Source organism: Lipotes vexillifer, unplaced genomic scaffold, assembly GCF_000442215.2.
Source record: "Lipotes vexillifer unplaced genomic scaffold, Lipotes_vexillifer_v1.1 scaffold109, whole genome shotgun sequence".
Classification (NCBI taxonomy): domain Eukaryota; kingdom Metazoa; phylum Chordata; class Mammalia; order Artiodactyla; family Lipotidae; genus Lipotes; species Lipotes vexillifer.
In genome coordinates this window covers 806,759-823,079 of record NW_006790015.1, presented here as the reverse complement: position 1 = coordinate 823,079, position 16,321 = coordinate 806,759, and the positions used below count along the sequence as shown (strand labels likewise).

The 16,321-nt window shown below is 54.3% G+C and overlaps 1 protein-coding gene across 1 annotated transcript; it reads left to right on the top strand.

Annotated features, from left to right (window-relative positions):
- Positions 1–2,546: 2,546 nt before the first annotated feature.
- Positions 2,547–15,317, top strand: CIROZ (ciliated left-right organizer protein containing ZP-N domains). The gene is given in 13 exon segments (XM_007472354.1): positions 2,547–2,708; positions 8,220–8,321; positions 8,323–8,413; positions 8,655–8,790; positions 12,625–12,688; positions 12,916–13,028; positions 13,321–13,373; positions 13,486–13,570; positions 13,573–13,758; positions 13,761–13,959; positions 14,201–14,351; positions 14,488–14,491; positions 15,262–15,317. Coding segments are annotated over 13 exon segments (1,332 nt in total). The 5' UTR covers positions 2,547–2,616.
- Positions 15,318–16,321: the final 1,004 nt, after the last annotated feature.

The following is a 16,321-nucleotide window of genomic DNA, read 5'->3' as shown; positions in this document are numbered from 1 at the left end:
TCTACCTTTCAGAGCTTCCCTCTGCCAGAGGCAGGGCCGTGATCGCTTGCTAAGATAGAGTTGGAAACTGCGTGCTTTTAAAAGAAAAGCATGTCACCAGAGAATCCCCTCCAGAAAGGCTTCCAGAGCTGTTTTTTGAAATAACGCATTCATCTCCTATCAAGTACACAACTGAGTCAAGCATTTGAAAAAGAAACCATGAGCTTTTAAAAATGACTTAAAAAACTCATGACAAAGCAGTATGCGATAATTATGGAAACTAGGGAAAATCCAAAGGAGATAATGAAAATTACCCATAATCTCTCTACCCAGAGACAGTCCTCTGTATATTTCACTCATTCAACAAATATTTATTGACAGCCCTCTATATGCCTGACGGCTCAAGGCACCAAGGATGCAGCGATGAGCAAAACAGACTCCCTGGCCCCATGGAGCTGACTTTGGGTGGGGTGACATGAGCCTTAAATATAACAAATAAGGTCAGAAGGTATCAAGTGCTACAGAGAAAGGAAGCAGGGCCATAGGATAAAGCAGGTCAGGGTGGGCCTCACTGAAAAGGAGACATTTTATTTTTGAATTTTATTTTATTTATTTTTTATACAGCAGTTTCTTATTAGTTATCGATTTTATACATATTAGTGTATATATGTCAATCCCAATCTCCCAATTCATCCCACCACCAGCCCCCCACCCCTGCCACTTTCCCCCCTTGGTGTCCATACATTTATTCTCTGCATCTGTGTCTCCAATTCTGAAAGGCAACGTTTTTGCAAAGACTTGAAGGAGGTGGGGGAGTGAGCCATGCAGGTATCCAAGAGAAGGAGTTCCACACAGAGGGCACAGCCAGTGCAAAGGTCCTGAGGCAGGACTGGCATGCCTGAGAAATGGCGGGGAGACCAGTGTGGCTGGAGCAGTGCGGCTGGGAGGGAGATGAGGAAGTGGGAGAGGAGGTCAGGGAGGTGAGGGGGCAAATCACCGGGGCCTTCAAGGACTTTGGCTTTTCCTCGGCGTGAAAAATGGGGAGGTTTGAACAGAGGAGGCACATGAGCTGACTTAGTTTGTTTTTTTGTTGTTTTTTTTTTTGCCGTACGCGGGCCTCTCACTGTTGTGGCCTCTCCCATTGCGGAGCACAGGCTCCGGACATGCAGGCTCAGCGGCCATGGCTCACGGGCCCAGGTGCTCTGCGGCATGTGGGATCTTCCCGGACCGGGGTGCGAACCCGTGTCCCCTGCATCGGCAGGCAGACTCTCAACCACTGCGCCACCAGGGAAGCCCCTGACTTAGGGCCTGGCACACAGTAGGTGCTCAGTTAGTGCTCAGTGAGGTGAGTAAATGCTGATTGACCATGGATCTGACAGAGCATAAGCCCAGGACCCCTCAGTCGCATGGCCCATTACATGCCTACAAGACCATATGACTCTGTAAAATTTGCAAAAGTAAGATATTTTTATATTCTTTTTCTTAAAGAGGTCCTTCTCCCAAATTGCATGAGCTGCAGGCCCCATACAATGTGGACCCCATCCAGGGAAGCAGGTTTCAAACCTGGGGCTGGAGGGGTGGGCTCATGCCAGTCAGAGGGGGAACTGATGCTTCTTTGGGGGCCAGGAAGACAAGGAGCCGCCCTGATTTAGGCGGCGGCCGATGGCCTGGGGGCTGGAGGGTTGCAGCTCCCTGGGCACACCTGTCACTTTATTCCACCGCCTGGCCCCCAAGACGGTGTGAACTGCTCCACGGACCCTCATGTTTTCATCTTCTCTTTTTCTCCTCACCTCCATTTCCTCTTTCCTTCATTTCTTTGTCTTCCTCCCTCAATCTAGCCCAGAATTTCTACCGAGGGGGTTGTGGTCCATAACGGGGGAGAAATTTCAGGAACTATCCTCTTCCTTCTCTTTCTCTTCCTTTCTGCAATCACCCTCTTTGACGTTCCCCACCTCCCACCCCATCAGTACACACTCTTCTCAGGCCCCACCACAAAGCCTCGAATTGGGTTCGTCCTCTGTGGCTGAATGAGGTCAGCCCCAGCATCCCCTGTGGGACCCACTGGTTTGACATCTTTGAAGCTCCATCCGTCACATGATGGAATGAGCCAGGCACTCCCAGAGTGGCCACATGCCTTTGGCTTAGTTATTTACCTCCTCTGAGCCTCAACTGCTTCATCTGTAAAATGGGAATAAGAAGCCTACCCTATGGGATCTTTGTGAGGATCGAGGGAGACAAGTTGTGAGCAGATGCTTGACACCTGTCAAGGGATGTTCAGGCACAAGCTCCTGTTCTGTCTGGACAGGTTGGACCTTCCTGAAATCCACTGGCCCTGAGGGCTTCCCTGGTGGAGGCTGAACTGCTGGATTCCAGAAGCTGGACCCAGGTTTTGATCCCCAGCAGCCTCAGCTCACTTCCTAGCCTCTTCCATGAGAACTGCCCAGCCTCCAGTGGGTTGATGTTAATCATATTTGCTGTGAATAGTCACTGACCTATAATTGTAGCCTATTAACTGTGTTTTCCTCTTTCATTTGCACACAGGAATTTTGTTCTACTTCTAGAAAGCAAATTACAGGTTGGAAACCAGAATATTTCAAAGGGGAGGTGAAAAGGTTGGAGCAGAGTGACTGCTACATAATGAAGTGTCCAGTGATCACGTCCAGGCTGGACCAAGAGAGTGTCCACTGCCAGTCCACATTCATTCAGCTAATGGGCTCAGAGGCCTGGGGGTGGGAGTAGGGGTTCCCAGGCTGGGCTTCTCTCCAGAGGCCGTGGCTCCTGAGCTTCAAGATGTGGCCGGGCCCACAGGTGGCAGCTGGAGGTGCCGCGTGGCATGGTTCTTCTGCAGACATTTGTGCGCCCTGGCTGGATGCCCGGGTCCACTGGGCTGTTGTCTAAGCAAACTGGGAGGAGATGGGATGGAGTGGGAGTGGGGCTATTAAAGGTTCTGAACTAATACTCTCCACTTCCCATCGTCGCTGGCACTGGGGACAGTGGGAGGACGGGATTATCACCAAAGCTGCAATATTATGTCCTTGTGTTCTTTTTCTCCCCATTGAAAAAGTTGCCAGTTTGCATGCTCCTTCTTGACCTGGGTAGTGCCGAGGAATTATAGACTTTTAGTCATAAAAGTACCTCCGTTACAATCAGGTATAAGGCCTCCGTTTTAAAGATCAGGAAACAGGAAAGGAGAAATGAAAAGAGGAGTTTGGCACAAAAAGCCTGCTAATGACAATCACCATTCACGCAACAAGCATTTATTAAGCACCTACTATATGCCAGGTGCTGTGCTGTTGCTAAGGGAACAGATTTGAATGAGACGTGGAGCCTTTGCCCCAGGAAGGCTTTATAGCTGTGTTCTCATCTGGTCTGAATTTTAAAGCAGGTGTGTCTGGCAGGGAGCATCCCTGGACCATGGCTCAGAGCTCCTCCAACTCTGAGCCCAGCTCACTGCCATCTTGGGCCGATGGGCAGACCTCTCTGAGATTCCTTTGCTTCCCAGTCTTAAGGAGAAGGGGCAGAGTGGCAAGGCTTCCTCTGCCTACTTGCCGTTTTAGTGGCACAAGTGGCCACACCAAGCCTGGTGCTGGTCCTCCTAAGAATCGCAGGGTTGGACCCCAGGATCCCCAAGCATTGCCACCAGCGCGTTCCTTTGACATTCCGGCGCTGGTCACTCCTCCCTCTGCACTGGGCCTGTAATTCTGGGAGCTGCCGCCAGGGGGACGGCATTGCCCGTGTCACACGACATTGGGCTGAGTGGCTGAGGAAAGCAGGACCCACTCCCGGCCCAGGGGCCTGCTTTATTTCCAACCACCTGCCTTTGAAGCCCAGATACCCAAATCCCAGCATCCTTCACCAAGCGAGGTATGGGCGTGTGCGGTGGCCCCAAGTCCCAGAGCACAGATGCAGAGAGGTGGGCAGCAAGTACTCCGCAGCCCAGGCCCCCCTCCCCACCACCCCTTCCCCCACCTGAGAACCTCATCGAATTGACTGATTCATTCCTGGTGACCTGCAGCCGCGGCTTCCGTGTCTGCACCTTGAACTTGGATTAAGTTTTAATTAAAGCCGTTTCACCGGCCTTGCCCTTGGCTAAATGCAGCTGTGGGCACAGGGCACATAGATATTTAATACTCTGCCTCTCCCTGCTGAAAGCGCAGGGTGCCCAAGGGTGTACCCAAGCCTTGCCCGCTCCCAGCGATCCGGCACACTCGCTTAAGTGTGCCCACAGGCCCCGAGCGGGAGGCCGCGCAATAACTATTCATTGCCCTGGGTTAAGTGTGCCCAGGGGCACCCGTAAACTCAATGCAATGATTAGCGATTGCTCCCAGGGAAGGCTGCCCGAAGTCCTGCGGCCCTAAATATAGCCTCCGCGTGGGGCCTTAAAGGGCTGTGCGTTTTTGCTTTGCTCTTGATCTGTCTTCTCTTCCTTCTTGGAGCAGAACTGTCTCCCTCTTCAAAGCTCGGCCTCCGGGGGGCTTCCCTGCCTTCCTCCAGGCTGCAGTGGAGGACAGGAGTGGGAACGATGGGACAGCTTTTGTGGTGGCAAAGGCAGATGCCGAATCCTCTCCATCCTCTCACCAAACCTCAGGCATCTGTCCCACTCCTGCCCCTTTGCCCCGCAAGTGAAGGCAGCACCTCCAAAGACAAGGAAACAGCCAGGCTCGCTCGAGGAGCTCCCCGTGGGCCATCGTGAGCCTGCTGCCAGGAGGGGCTCTCAGGGCCAAGGAGCATTAGGGCTGGGGAGCTGAGAAGGCTGAGCTGCCTGGGGTGTCCTCCTGGTCCCTTTTGCTTCTTTCTGCTGCAGGGATCCCCTCTCTGTCCCTCCGTATGGAGTGGGAGTGGTCTTGGGTGGGGGCATCACCAAGGCAAGTCAGTCCCCTCTGGCCTCATTCCTCCCCACATTGCATAGCGAGGGGTGTTGGTCAGATGATGTCCGAGGGACCCTCGGCTGGTCTGTGACTACTTCCTTGTGCCGAGACTTCCCTGCCAAGGTCTGAAGCAAATGCAAAGTGGAGTTTGGAGAAAGCAGAAAGAACTGAGAGAAGGGCAGGGTGGAGGGTGTGGGCTGCAGCAGAAGCTCCAGGAAAGGTGCCCAGCCCACACCATCACCTTCCCCTCCTCTGTGCATTTCTCAGATGACCGTCTGGGAGAACGGTCCCCCCGTGGCGTGGCTGCGAGGTTCACAGGCGGTACGGTGACCGACCATCCCAGTTTGCCTGGGCCTTTCCTGTTTTGGCACTAAGTCCCAAAGGAAACTGGGTTGGGTGCTCAGTCCCCAGGAAACTGGGTTGGGTGGTCACCCCAAGTTCAGTGCCAGTGGTGAAATTGTCCGCCCTTGGAAGCCGTCCCTCCACCATTACTTTTTGGATCTGAAAAGGAAAGAGACAGGGCGAGGGAGAACTGGGTGAACTCGGGAGAAAAACAAGTTGGGAGGACTGGGAGAGGACCATCCCGGCCGTGCGCCTGTGCTCTTGGCCTTTTGCCAGCTGCTCCCGGGACCCTCGCCGCCCCCTTGGCCAGGCCCAGGGTGGCAGCTGAGGCAACGATATTTCCCTGGGCCTGTTGACCCTGGAGTCTCAGAACGTAAATGATGTTCTTGTCTTAATGAGCAAACAACCCAGCCATGTGGCTCTCTCGCCGGCCTCCTGCTGGGGTAATTGTCAGCGCTTCCGTGCTCAGACAGAAATGTTTACTCTCACCTTCGCTTACTGCTTTGCCAGGAGAGGTTGCTTCCTTTTTGTTCTGCAGGTCTCCCTGCCCCTACCCCTGGGAAGCACCAGTGGACAGGTAGGTGGGTCAGGAGCAACTTTCTGGAAGGTTCTGCCAGGCCTGGTGCTTGGGGACACCCTGAGGCAGGAGGTTTTGGTTTCTGTTCTCCTTTGGAGAGTTGGTGGACAAGGCCAGCTCTGCTGGGCTCGCGTCTCGGCAGCCGAGGCTGGAAGCGTTCCCTGGTGTCCTGCAGGCAGAGGCCATCTGAGAGGAAATCTGAGGAGGGGTCCTGGCTTTGGGTTGAAGGCCTCTGAGGTCCTCCTCTTGCTAAGATTCTCTCTGCACAGTCTCCAGTGACGGGGAGCTCCTTCCTTTGCAAGACCACCTGTTCCCATATTGCACAGTTGTTTCCCCAAACTTTCCTTCTGCTGGTCCTCCGTTCTCCGCAGCCCCCCGGAAGGAGCTGGTCCCTTCTCCATTTCACGGCCCTTTGAATGTTTGAAGTCAGTGAGCTTTCCCTTCCTCAAGTCTTCTCCTGAATTCCTCTTGCTAGTCCCCCTAGGATAGGGGACGCGGACTCCTCTCTGTCCCCCTCCCACCCTCCAGGCACCCGCCTTTATTCAAGGCCCCAATGGCCAATGTCCCTCTGGAGCATTGCAAAGGGAACCGAGGCCAGGACTCAGACTGGGCAGAGTGTGGGTCGCCCTTTGGCCTTGCTAGTGGGGGTAACAGCTCATTGGGTCTTTCAGCCCCGTGGCGCACCTAGCACGTGCCCAGTGCCCCTACCAGGCGGGGAGCCTCAAGGCGTGGCACCCTCGGGGAGGCCCCGGAGAGCAGTCTGCCAGCGCTCCAGTGCCAATTCAAATGTCCACCTGGAGACCGGACAGATTTAGGCAGGCAGCTTCGAAAATTGGGCTCCATTAGTGTCAAGCACTCCGCGTGGCAGATGAGCGGCTCCTGCAATCATGCATTCAGCTTGTCGTCCTGATCATGGTGGCAGGAGCGTAATTACCATCTCTTTAAATAGCCCAAAGTTGCCGTGTAAGAGAAGACAGCTCACATGACATTTGCTCCGAGCTCGCTTTCCTGCTAAAAATATCCCGGCTAAATAATATATCCTGGTTGCACTGGAGCAACAGTCCCTGACCTGAGCTCTGGGACCCTTGGGGGTTCAGTCCACAGGCTGGTCCGAAGGTGGGAGGGGGGCCCTGTGGAGGGAGTTTGCTTCTGGAAGGAGCAGTTTCGGAGGCCACGGGGAGGCGCTCCTGCCTCAGCAAGTGTTGCACACCCCACAGGCCTCCTGCTGCTCGTGGGGAGCAGCTATGCCTTGTCTTTAGGAGCCACTGGCCCACGGGATAAGACCCAAGAGGGCCCCCAATGCCCATCCTTTCCGGCTACATCGCTCCCTTGTCCCTTTTCTGTTCCTCCCTCCTCTGGCACCTAATGTCCGTGGTCCCACCCCACCTCGCCTCTTCTTAGCCCCAACCTTGGCCATGCGTTCCTGAATTGCTTGGAACAGAGAGACCTCGGCTGTTTCTGGCAGGTACAGGTGTGTGTGGAGCAGGGGTGGGGTGTAGAGAGTGGATGAAAAGTGGAATCATCCACTTTTCCAAACCCGGGCTCTTTGAACTCCTGGGAAGTCCCAAGATGGCCTCCAGGGGGTCCGAGAACAAAGATGAGAGAGGGTCTGCAGTCTTCATCAGGCTCTTGAGGGCTCCATGCTCTGACAGAGGTTGGGACCCTTGATCTAGACCCTGTATGTGATAACAATTTCGTTCAGCTTGGGGTGTGATACAGAGAGGCCCGGAATCTGGAAGACCATTTCCTACCTCTGGGGAATTTAAATTCTAAGGAACTCTGTATGCAAAGTTAGGTACATCAAAGGCTTCATCCTGAGTGGGTAGGTCTGAGATGACTAAGACTTGACATTTGTATAGAATTTTATCATGGACGAGATTTCATAATGGGACTCTGGGGAGTTTAGAGCATTGGGGACGGCCTCACCAAGCCCCCAAACATCCCTTTCCTTATTCATGATGCTTGAAATCCTTTTACGTGGAGACAGATGCTTTCATTTAGCCACTGCAGAGCTGGCTTTAAATGCCCCTGTGAGAGGGCTGACACAACGAAATTCTTGCTAAAGTGTAAACAACTGATACAAGCTTTATTTCTTAAGAGCAGCTTTGGTAATGGAAGGGGCACCAGGCTAGGTCACCGAGCTGAAGACAGTCTTGGCAGAGACATTTCTGCAGCTTCCACGGGCAGCCCCGCTCTTAGCATCTGTTTCCTCACGGGTCTTTGCAAACGGTGGGATCCCCAGGTGTTTGGGGATGGCCTTTCCTTCTCTTCCGCATCAGTGCAGTCACGTTCCAGCCCAGGCAGTGATACCAAACACCGAGAAATCTCATGTCACCAATCCCGAAAGTGCCGGCCACAGGCGTGGCCCCTGGCTGAGGTCTTGTCACCACCCTTTCGTCCACGTGCCTGCAGAGTGTGTATTTTTTTGTGTCACGTGTCCTTCCCCATTCCAGTGTCATCCCAGCCAGAGATGGAGGTCTCGTTCACATCCCAAAGCAGAGACTGGATCTGGTCAAAAGAGGTTCCTACTTGGAGGAAAGCCTGAGCCTAAAATTCCCGAGTCCACCAGTTCCTTACCTTCACAGTGACCAAAAACAGGGACTTTGCGTTGGTCGGCGTCCTGGCGGCTGGAGCGCTCCAGGTCCAGGTCAGGGTCTTGGTGGTGGCATTGGCTGTCCTGCCCCTTCCGAAGACCCCTTCTCCTTGGGCCACTGATGCCATGTGGAGTCAGAGACGTGACAGCAGAGCTGTGGAGCCAGCAGAAAATGGACCTTTGCCACTTATAGCCCAGAAGCCTGGCACTCTTGCCAGGGTGGCCCCATGGGAGGGCAGCCACAGGACACAGGATGCACCCTGCCACACGCGACTAACTCCTCGTTGCCCCACAGCAATGCCAGGAGGCCCAAGGAGCTCTGGGGACGCAGGCTTTCTATAGGGTGGTCCTGAGCCTGGGGTTTGCTGAGGCGGCCGCCCCCATCCTCTGGACGGTGGAGAGCTCCTTCCACTGTGTGGGTGAGAGTCACGGTGAGGGTGTGCCTGCTGGCTCTGCCTGTGGTTCTTTCTCCCATGACGGGGCTTCGTCTTCCCCGGCCTGACAGGTCCCACACCCAACCCGGGGAAACGATGGTGTCAGGCACACTGGTTGGAACTGGCTGGGGAGTAGGAGGGCTGCGGGAGCCAGGTGGAGTCAAAGTGCCGGGGAGGGGGCGGGGGGCACATCAACTTTCTAGCTAGCTGCAGGGCCTGGTCGACTCCCTTCACCTTGTTGAGCCTCAGTTTCTTACATCTGCAAAATGGAAATAGCCCAGGACTTCCCTGGTGGCGCAGCGGATAAGACTAAGAGCTCCCTGCAGGGGGCCCGGGTTCAATCCCTGGTCAGGGAACTAGATCCCACATGCATGCCGCAACTAAGGAGCCCGCCTGCCGCAACTAAGACCCGGTGCAACCAAATAGATAAATAAATATATTTTTTTAAGTGGGAATACCGCTACCTGTTGTGAGGACTGGAGATGATGGAGTTAGGAGCTCAGCAGAGTTCTTGGCACAAGATGAGCCACTTCTGTTTCGATTGTCCAGCGATCTGGCGTGGGCTCCAGTTCCACGGGTCACCTACCGCAGGGATCCCCAACCCCCGGGCCACGGCCTGTTAGTAACTAGGCCACACAGCAGGAGGTGGACGGCAGGCGAGCGAGCAAAGCTTCATCTGCATTTCCTCATAGCTTGCATTACCACCTGAACAATCCCCCCACCTTCCGTGGAAAAATCGTCTTCCGCGAAACCGGTCCCTGGTGCCTAAAAGGTCGGGGTCTGTCGACCTACGGCACGGAGTGGGCTCCTTGGCAAGGAGCACTATTTGAGGCCACTTATTTCTTTTTTTTTGGGGGGGGGGTATAGCTGCTTTACCACTTATTTCTTAACCAAGACAAACCCTCCTCTAAACGTGGTGTGTGTCCTCCGTGCCTGGATGCTGGGATTCAAGTCTTGAAAGGCGTTTTTGGTGAAAGCACAGCTACCAGACAACCTGGTATTCACAAAATCACTAGGAGCAGAACCCATTGAAATACAGCATAAGGAAATACACATAATTCACAAATGATGTCGATCACTTTCATCTTTGACTTCCTAACTGTCCTCAATAGAAGACAGACGCAAAGGAGATTTAACTCAGATGTTAATAGTGCAAGAATGCCCCGTTACCAGGATATGATGTTTCGGTGCTGCATAAAAATGTAATTATATTCAGAACTATATTTAAAGATTAAAAGGGGGACTGCCTACCATCCAGCCCCAAATTCAGAATTAGAAACAAAGGAAAAGGCGGGGCGGGGATGAGTTCTAACAGTCTGCTAAAAATGGAAATGTTTCCTGAAAGTTTTTACACATTTCGGCTGTTTTTATTTTAACAGTTTCCTGCAGCGATGACATTGATTTTGGAAAGGGAGGGCCAGAACTTTATCCAACAAATATTCACTAAGCATTTGCCATGCGTGAGGCCCCGTGGGAGGGAACAGAGGCCACCAGATTTGGTCCTTGCTTTCAACTAGTGGCCTGTCTGGAAGGGGAGAGAAGCAATGTCCAGAGAGTTGTAACAAGGGCAGGCGGGCTTGAGGAAGACGCCAAGGAGAAGGTGACCTTTGTCCTGGGCTTTGAGAGAGCGTAGGTTCTTGATAGGGACCTAGTACCTAAAATACAAAAATAGCTGCGGCGACAGCAATAGAACATTTTAGAAAGGCGCTTTGGCCTCTCTGGAAAGATTTACACGGGGAAAGAATGTTCTCTTCCTCGTTTTATTAACTTCATATCAGCAGCCAGAATTAACCTCTCCCTTCCCTGGTTTCCAGCACACCTTCCCTGCACCTCCCCTGCAGCTTCTCCTCTCATTGTTAGTGGTACGTGCTCTTGGCTCTCCCTGTGGGCTATGAACCCCTTGCCATCAGGGGCCGTGCCCTATTCAGCATTTTACTCATGGGCCTTATCATACTGCCTTGCCCTTTGTAAGCACTTAATACATGCTTGTTGGATTGAATTTTCACCAGGCATTTTTTAAAAAATGTTTTAGACAAAGAACATTTCTCTGGGATAATATGTGGCGAATATGTTGGAATATTAGGGCACCGGGATTGCCTAAGCACTTGGTGGTTACAGATTTTTAAAAATCTCCTTCCTCTCTGCCAAAAAGTCATTAGAACCTGTGGGAGAAATCCTAATTATGTAAGGTTGGAGGTGTCAAGAGCAGTGGAGGCAATGGAGTGCCCAGCCTGAGAAGAGAAGCCAAGAGGGTGGTTTAGCTACCGCTGTTTTACATTGTAAAGCAGGGGTTACTGGCAAAAATGCCTCTAGGGGTCAGGCAGGGAGTGTAAAGGAATGAGGGTTAGAAAACCCATGGCCCAAGGGTAGGATGCCAAAGCTCAGTGTAGGAGCCAGTGGGGAGTGGTGGGGACTCCAGTGGTGAACTGGCAGCCACCAGTTTTGTTTTCTTTTTCTTTTTTTTAGCTTTTGTCTGCATTGTGTCTTTGTTGCTGTGCACGACTTTCTCTAGTTGCGGCGAGTGGGGGCTACTCTTCCTTGCGGTACGCGGGCTTCTCATTGCGGTGGCTTCTCTTGTTGTGGAGCACGGGCTCTAGTCACCCAGGCTTCAGTAGTTGTGGCACACGGGCTCAGTAGTTGTGGCTCGTGGGCCCTAGAGCCCAGTCTCAGTAGTTGTGGCACACGGGCTTAGTTGCTCCGCAGCGTGTGGGGTCTTCCCGGACCAGGGCTCAAACCCGTGTCCCCTGCATTGGCAGGCGGATTCTTAACCATTGTGCCACCACCAGGGAAGTCCCACCAGACCCTTTTCAAGAGAGTAGTCTCATTTAAGTGGAGCCGATTCCTGCCTTGTAGGGAGGCAGGCCAGTGTGGCCAAATCTTCTGACTTCCCAGGAGAAGCCGGAAAATTATAAAATTTTGTCAGTTAATTTTAAAATATTTAAAAGCCCCTGCAGGCCAAACCAAACATGTCTAAGGGCTATATTTGACCCGTGAGCCAGAATTTGCAACTGGGGGTGCATTTTTGCCTCCCGGGGGAACATTTAGCAATGTCTGGAGGCATTTTTGATTGTCACAACGCAGGGGGACGCTACTAGCATGTGGTGGGTAGAGGCCAGGGATCCTCCTAAACATCCTACAGTGCACAGGAGCCCTCTCCCCGACACAACAAAGAATGATCTTGCCCAGGATGTCAACGGGGTCGAGGCAGAGTCTGGGTCTGTGCGGTTCCTGGGGCTGGGCTGATGGATTTGGCCTCAGAATAGGGAATGGCTCAGAGACGACAATGGCTGGTGGCATCAAGCAGAGGCAGAGAGTCAGGGACAGGTGCTCTTTAGAGAAAACCTGAAATTCTGTAATTCAGTTTCAGAAATAGGGACTTCCCTGATGGTGCAGTGGTTGGGACTCTATGCTCCCAGTGCAGGGGGCCCGGGTTCCATCCCTGGTCGGGGAACTAGATCCCACATGCATGCCGCAACTAAGAGTTCACATGCCGCGACTAAGACCCGGCGCAACCAAATAAATAAATAAAATAAAAATTAAAAAAAAAAGAAAAGAAATAGATTTTGATGCCTGCATGATCTCAAAAAAGACTCCAGGTCAAAAGTCTGTGAAATTCAGCCAAGGAGGACAGTTCCTAATCCGGTGCTTGAACTTGACCTCTAAAGCCTCTATTTCCCCGTCTGTAAAAAGGGGACCCATGTGGCCCCTCCAGCAGGGTGCTGGGAGGATTCTGCTCCCTTAGGAGGAGGACTGACCTCTGCTTCCTTTCTGGGAGGTTTAGGAAGGGAGTTGTCTGCCTCAACTGCCACGCCAAGGACCACTCCCCAGCAGGAGCCCCTCCAGGAGGAATACCATCTGCTGCCTTTTCCCAGTTCCAAACTGCAGGACCAGCTGCGTTTGGAGGCCTCCGGGAAGCGTTTTCTCAGAGTTTCGCTCACTAGACTTCCCGTGCACTGGCCAATGGAAGTCCCTCGCCCTGACTTCCACCCATGGTTTCCCTTGAAGGGCGCGTCCCCACGAGGCGTCAGTGGACCCAGCCAGGCGCGAGGCCTCTCTCTTTCACCACCGCTCTGCCAAAGGGAGTCCCACTCAGACCTCCGGCCATGTCTCCTCCTCTTCAAGTTCCGACCGTTCCCCAGAGAAAGCGGGGCTCCCCGAGAGCTCCCACCTGAGCACAGCCCAGCTGTCCTGCCGGGCTCACAGCCACGCAGGGCCTTGGGACCCGGCACAAGGAGGTGGAGGGGAGGGCCCGCGGCGGTGCACACAGACAGGAGGGAAACCGAGGCACGCTTCAAAGGAGCTGGGGCCCAGGAGCCGGGCCTGGAGAGCCAGCCTGAGGTCGCAGCTGCCACAGGCCTCTCCCCGGGCTGCCATCCTCAGGGTGGCCGAAACCACATCCTTTTATTTCTGATGCTTTTCCTCTCTCCACTGTTCTCTCGCTGAAGAAGGGGCTTGGACCTTTCCTGCACCAGCCAAACCTGTGGAAAGAAGGTGGACATCTACTGGCTTCCTTTTTCCGTTTCCCAGAGGATCAGCTCCCCCAGGGAAAGTGGGGTGACCTGGACCCCCTGCTTTCAGCTGTACTGTCCTCAGCGTCCATAGTAGTTGTCCAGTCCTCTGGCCCCTGGGCCTGGACCATGCCTTTGTCCTCAGATGTCTCATTTCCAGCTGCCTCTCTGGGGGTCCCAATAGTCTCAGGCCATCTGTTACCCTAACTGGCAGTCTAGGCCTGAGCAGAGCCCCGCCTAGCTACCAGGAAGTCCCCTCCTGCTGGAAGGTTGTCACAGGGGCACGTGGCTGCCTACTAGCCCATGCGGGGACCCTGGCAGGCCAGCAAGGAGGTCCAGCCATTGGCAGAGCCCTTGATGACCAGCCTGGCTGAAGAGGTGTTGTGTTCCTGCCGCTCGCCTGGAGAGCCCCAGGAAACATCCTCCAGAATGGAAGCTGGGGGGCCACCCAGGGAGGGGCCAGAGGGCACCCGGACCTCTCATTCCCAGAACCAAGTCAGGACCTGGAGTGGACTCACCCTCCTTCTGGGGATGGATGCCACAGCACTGCCCCAATGGTGAATACTTCCAAGGTGTGGTGGCAGCAGCCAGGCCCCAGTGCCCGTCTGAGGGCCTCAGGACCAGAGCGCAAGGGGAGGCACAAGGAGGGCCCAGCAGGGCCCTGACAATTCTTACTGCTGAGCAGCTGCCAGCAGAGTGCAGCCACCTGACAGCTCTTCCCAAGAGCCATCCGGCCTCCGCCTCCGAGAAGCCCACTGCCTCATCTGTGGGAAAGTCACGTAGAGCCTGAGGCCTTAAGTCAGCCTGTAGCTGGCCAGTGAAGCAGGCTGAGAGTGGGGCCACACACACGTCCAGCAACCTCAGAGCCTGCGGGCTCCCACGGACATTTCCTCACCCAGCCTGGCCAAGCCTAGAGACCCTTTCACTGCTGGCCAGGGTAGCCCCCAGCAGGAGCCAGCAGAGCCCACATTGGCAACCAGCCCTGAAAGGTACAGGCCTCCTGAGCTTCAGAACATCGTGGAGGGGCTTCTGAGAGACCCCCTTGCTGGGGTGAGTCCTGGAAGCACCCCAGGGGATGCCAAGTGTGAAACAGCGTGGTAGGAAGCATCGGGGCATGCCTCCCACCCGCTTGGACTGCCCACGAGTGCAGGCCCCAGCGTTTTTGTGCTTGCCCTTTCGCTGTTAGATGTGTGAGGCATGGGGGAGGGGAAAGTTTGCAGGCTCTGCAGCCAGGCTGCCATGGTTCAAGGCCCAGTCCTTTCACTCTTTATCTGTGTGACCTTGGGCAAGGCATTAACCTCTCTGTGCCTCAGTTTCCCAATCAGTCAAATAGGGGGTGATAATAGTTCTTCCCAATGGGTTTATTTAGCGGCAAGCAGGAAGATGGACACAGGCCTCTAGCTCAGAACCAGTGAGCCATTCTTTTTTTTTTTTTTGCGATACGCGGGCCTCTCACTGTTGTGGCCTCTCCGGGACGCGCAGGCTCAGCGGCCATGGCTCACGGGCCCAGGTGCTCCGCGGCATGTGGGATCTTCCCAGACCGGGGCACGAACCCGTATCCCCTGCATCGGCAGGCAGATTCTCAACCACTGCGTCACCAGGGAAGCCCAAGTGAGTCATTCTTGAGGTCATTACTGCTGCCGTCCTGGCAAATCAGAGAAGCTGAACAGTTGGGCTCCCAGGCCCAGGCAGAGGGGATGTTTGCTTATTCCAGGAGAGCATGGAAAGCCTTCAGCCATAGTTCAGACATCCTTCTGAGAAGGTAGGTGGTGATAAGATCCTATGATGTGAGAAGCCGTCTCCCCTGGGCCCCAGGGGACCATGACCCCAGGTCTCTGAAGAACCCCCTGAGTGTTACTGCTTTGTTTTCATGACTCACCGCTCCCTTCCTCTGGTTCCCATGGCAGCAGCTGGTACCCTGCTGGCTTGGACAGCTCCGGTGACCCCTGTTGACCCCCAGGGATGCCAGGGTTCCCGGGCTCCCTGGCCCAGAAGCCCAGCTGTGGCCTGAGCTAGAGTGGTACCCAGTGCTTCCCTGGAAGGGTAGCAACCCTACCCCCACCCCCAGGCCGGCCCATCACTGGAAGAGGGATTTGAAACGCAGCCAAGAAGAAGAGGCCTTCGGCAACGCCCGGAACGTGAAAGAAAGAAATAATAAATAAATAAATAAATAAATAAATAAATAAATAAATAATCAGGGCTGTCTTGGCTGATGAACGGTCTCTGCCTCGAGGACGACTTCTCCCCCTGCCCGCCCTCCCTCCCTCCTCCTTCTCTGGGCAGATCCATCCCAGGCAAAAGCTTAATAGCCCCATTTAAGGCTTTTCCTTTTCACCACGGAATTGAGCTGCTCCTGCCATTACGAGGTTTTCAGCTTCTCTCTGAAATCAAATTACTGACTCCATTTAATTTTTTAAAAGCTCGGATGATTTCCTTTCTTGAATCGGAGCCGTGATTCCAAGTCCGGCCCCCCTCCCCATCCCCCAGCCCCGCCAGGCGTTTCCCCGGGAAGGCCGCCCCCGTGCCAGGGCAAGCCTGACACCTAGAGGGGAAGCCAGCAGGAGGAGGACCAAGCCTCTGACCACTGCCCTGGACACCTGACTGGGTGGCCTGGACTGGTGAGGAAGGAAGGCCTTGACCTCCTCTAAGGCTGGCTTAGCTCATAGGAGCCCGTGGCTGCGGGGCTACAAGGTCTTCAGAGACTGGTAGGGAAGCTGTTTAGAGCCCAGCGCTGAGGTCGTGGGCTTACCGTTGGCTGGTTCCCCGGATCACTTGCCTTTCCGTAGAGCATCTCCTGGACCCTACGGCTCGGTTACGGAGCGCGTCCTCTGTGCAGACACCGATCCAGCTTGGAAGGGAAGGGTGAATCGGACAGAGAAAGGCCCACGTGCTCGTGTGTGAAGGGGCAGGGAGACTGACAATAAACATACGCGTGGATGTTTTCACACCAAGTGCTCTGAAGAGTCCTAAACATGCAACGTCGGTGGGGGCAGGTTGTGGGCTGCTTTGGGTGGGATGGC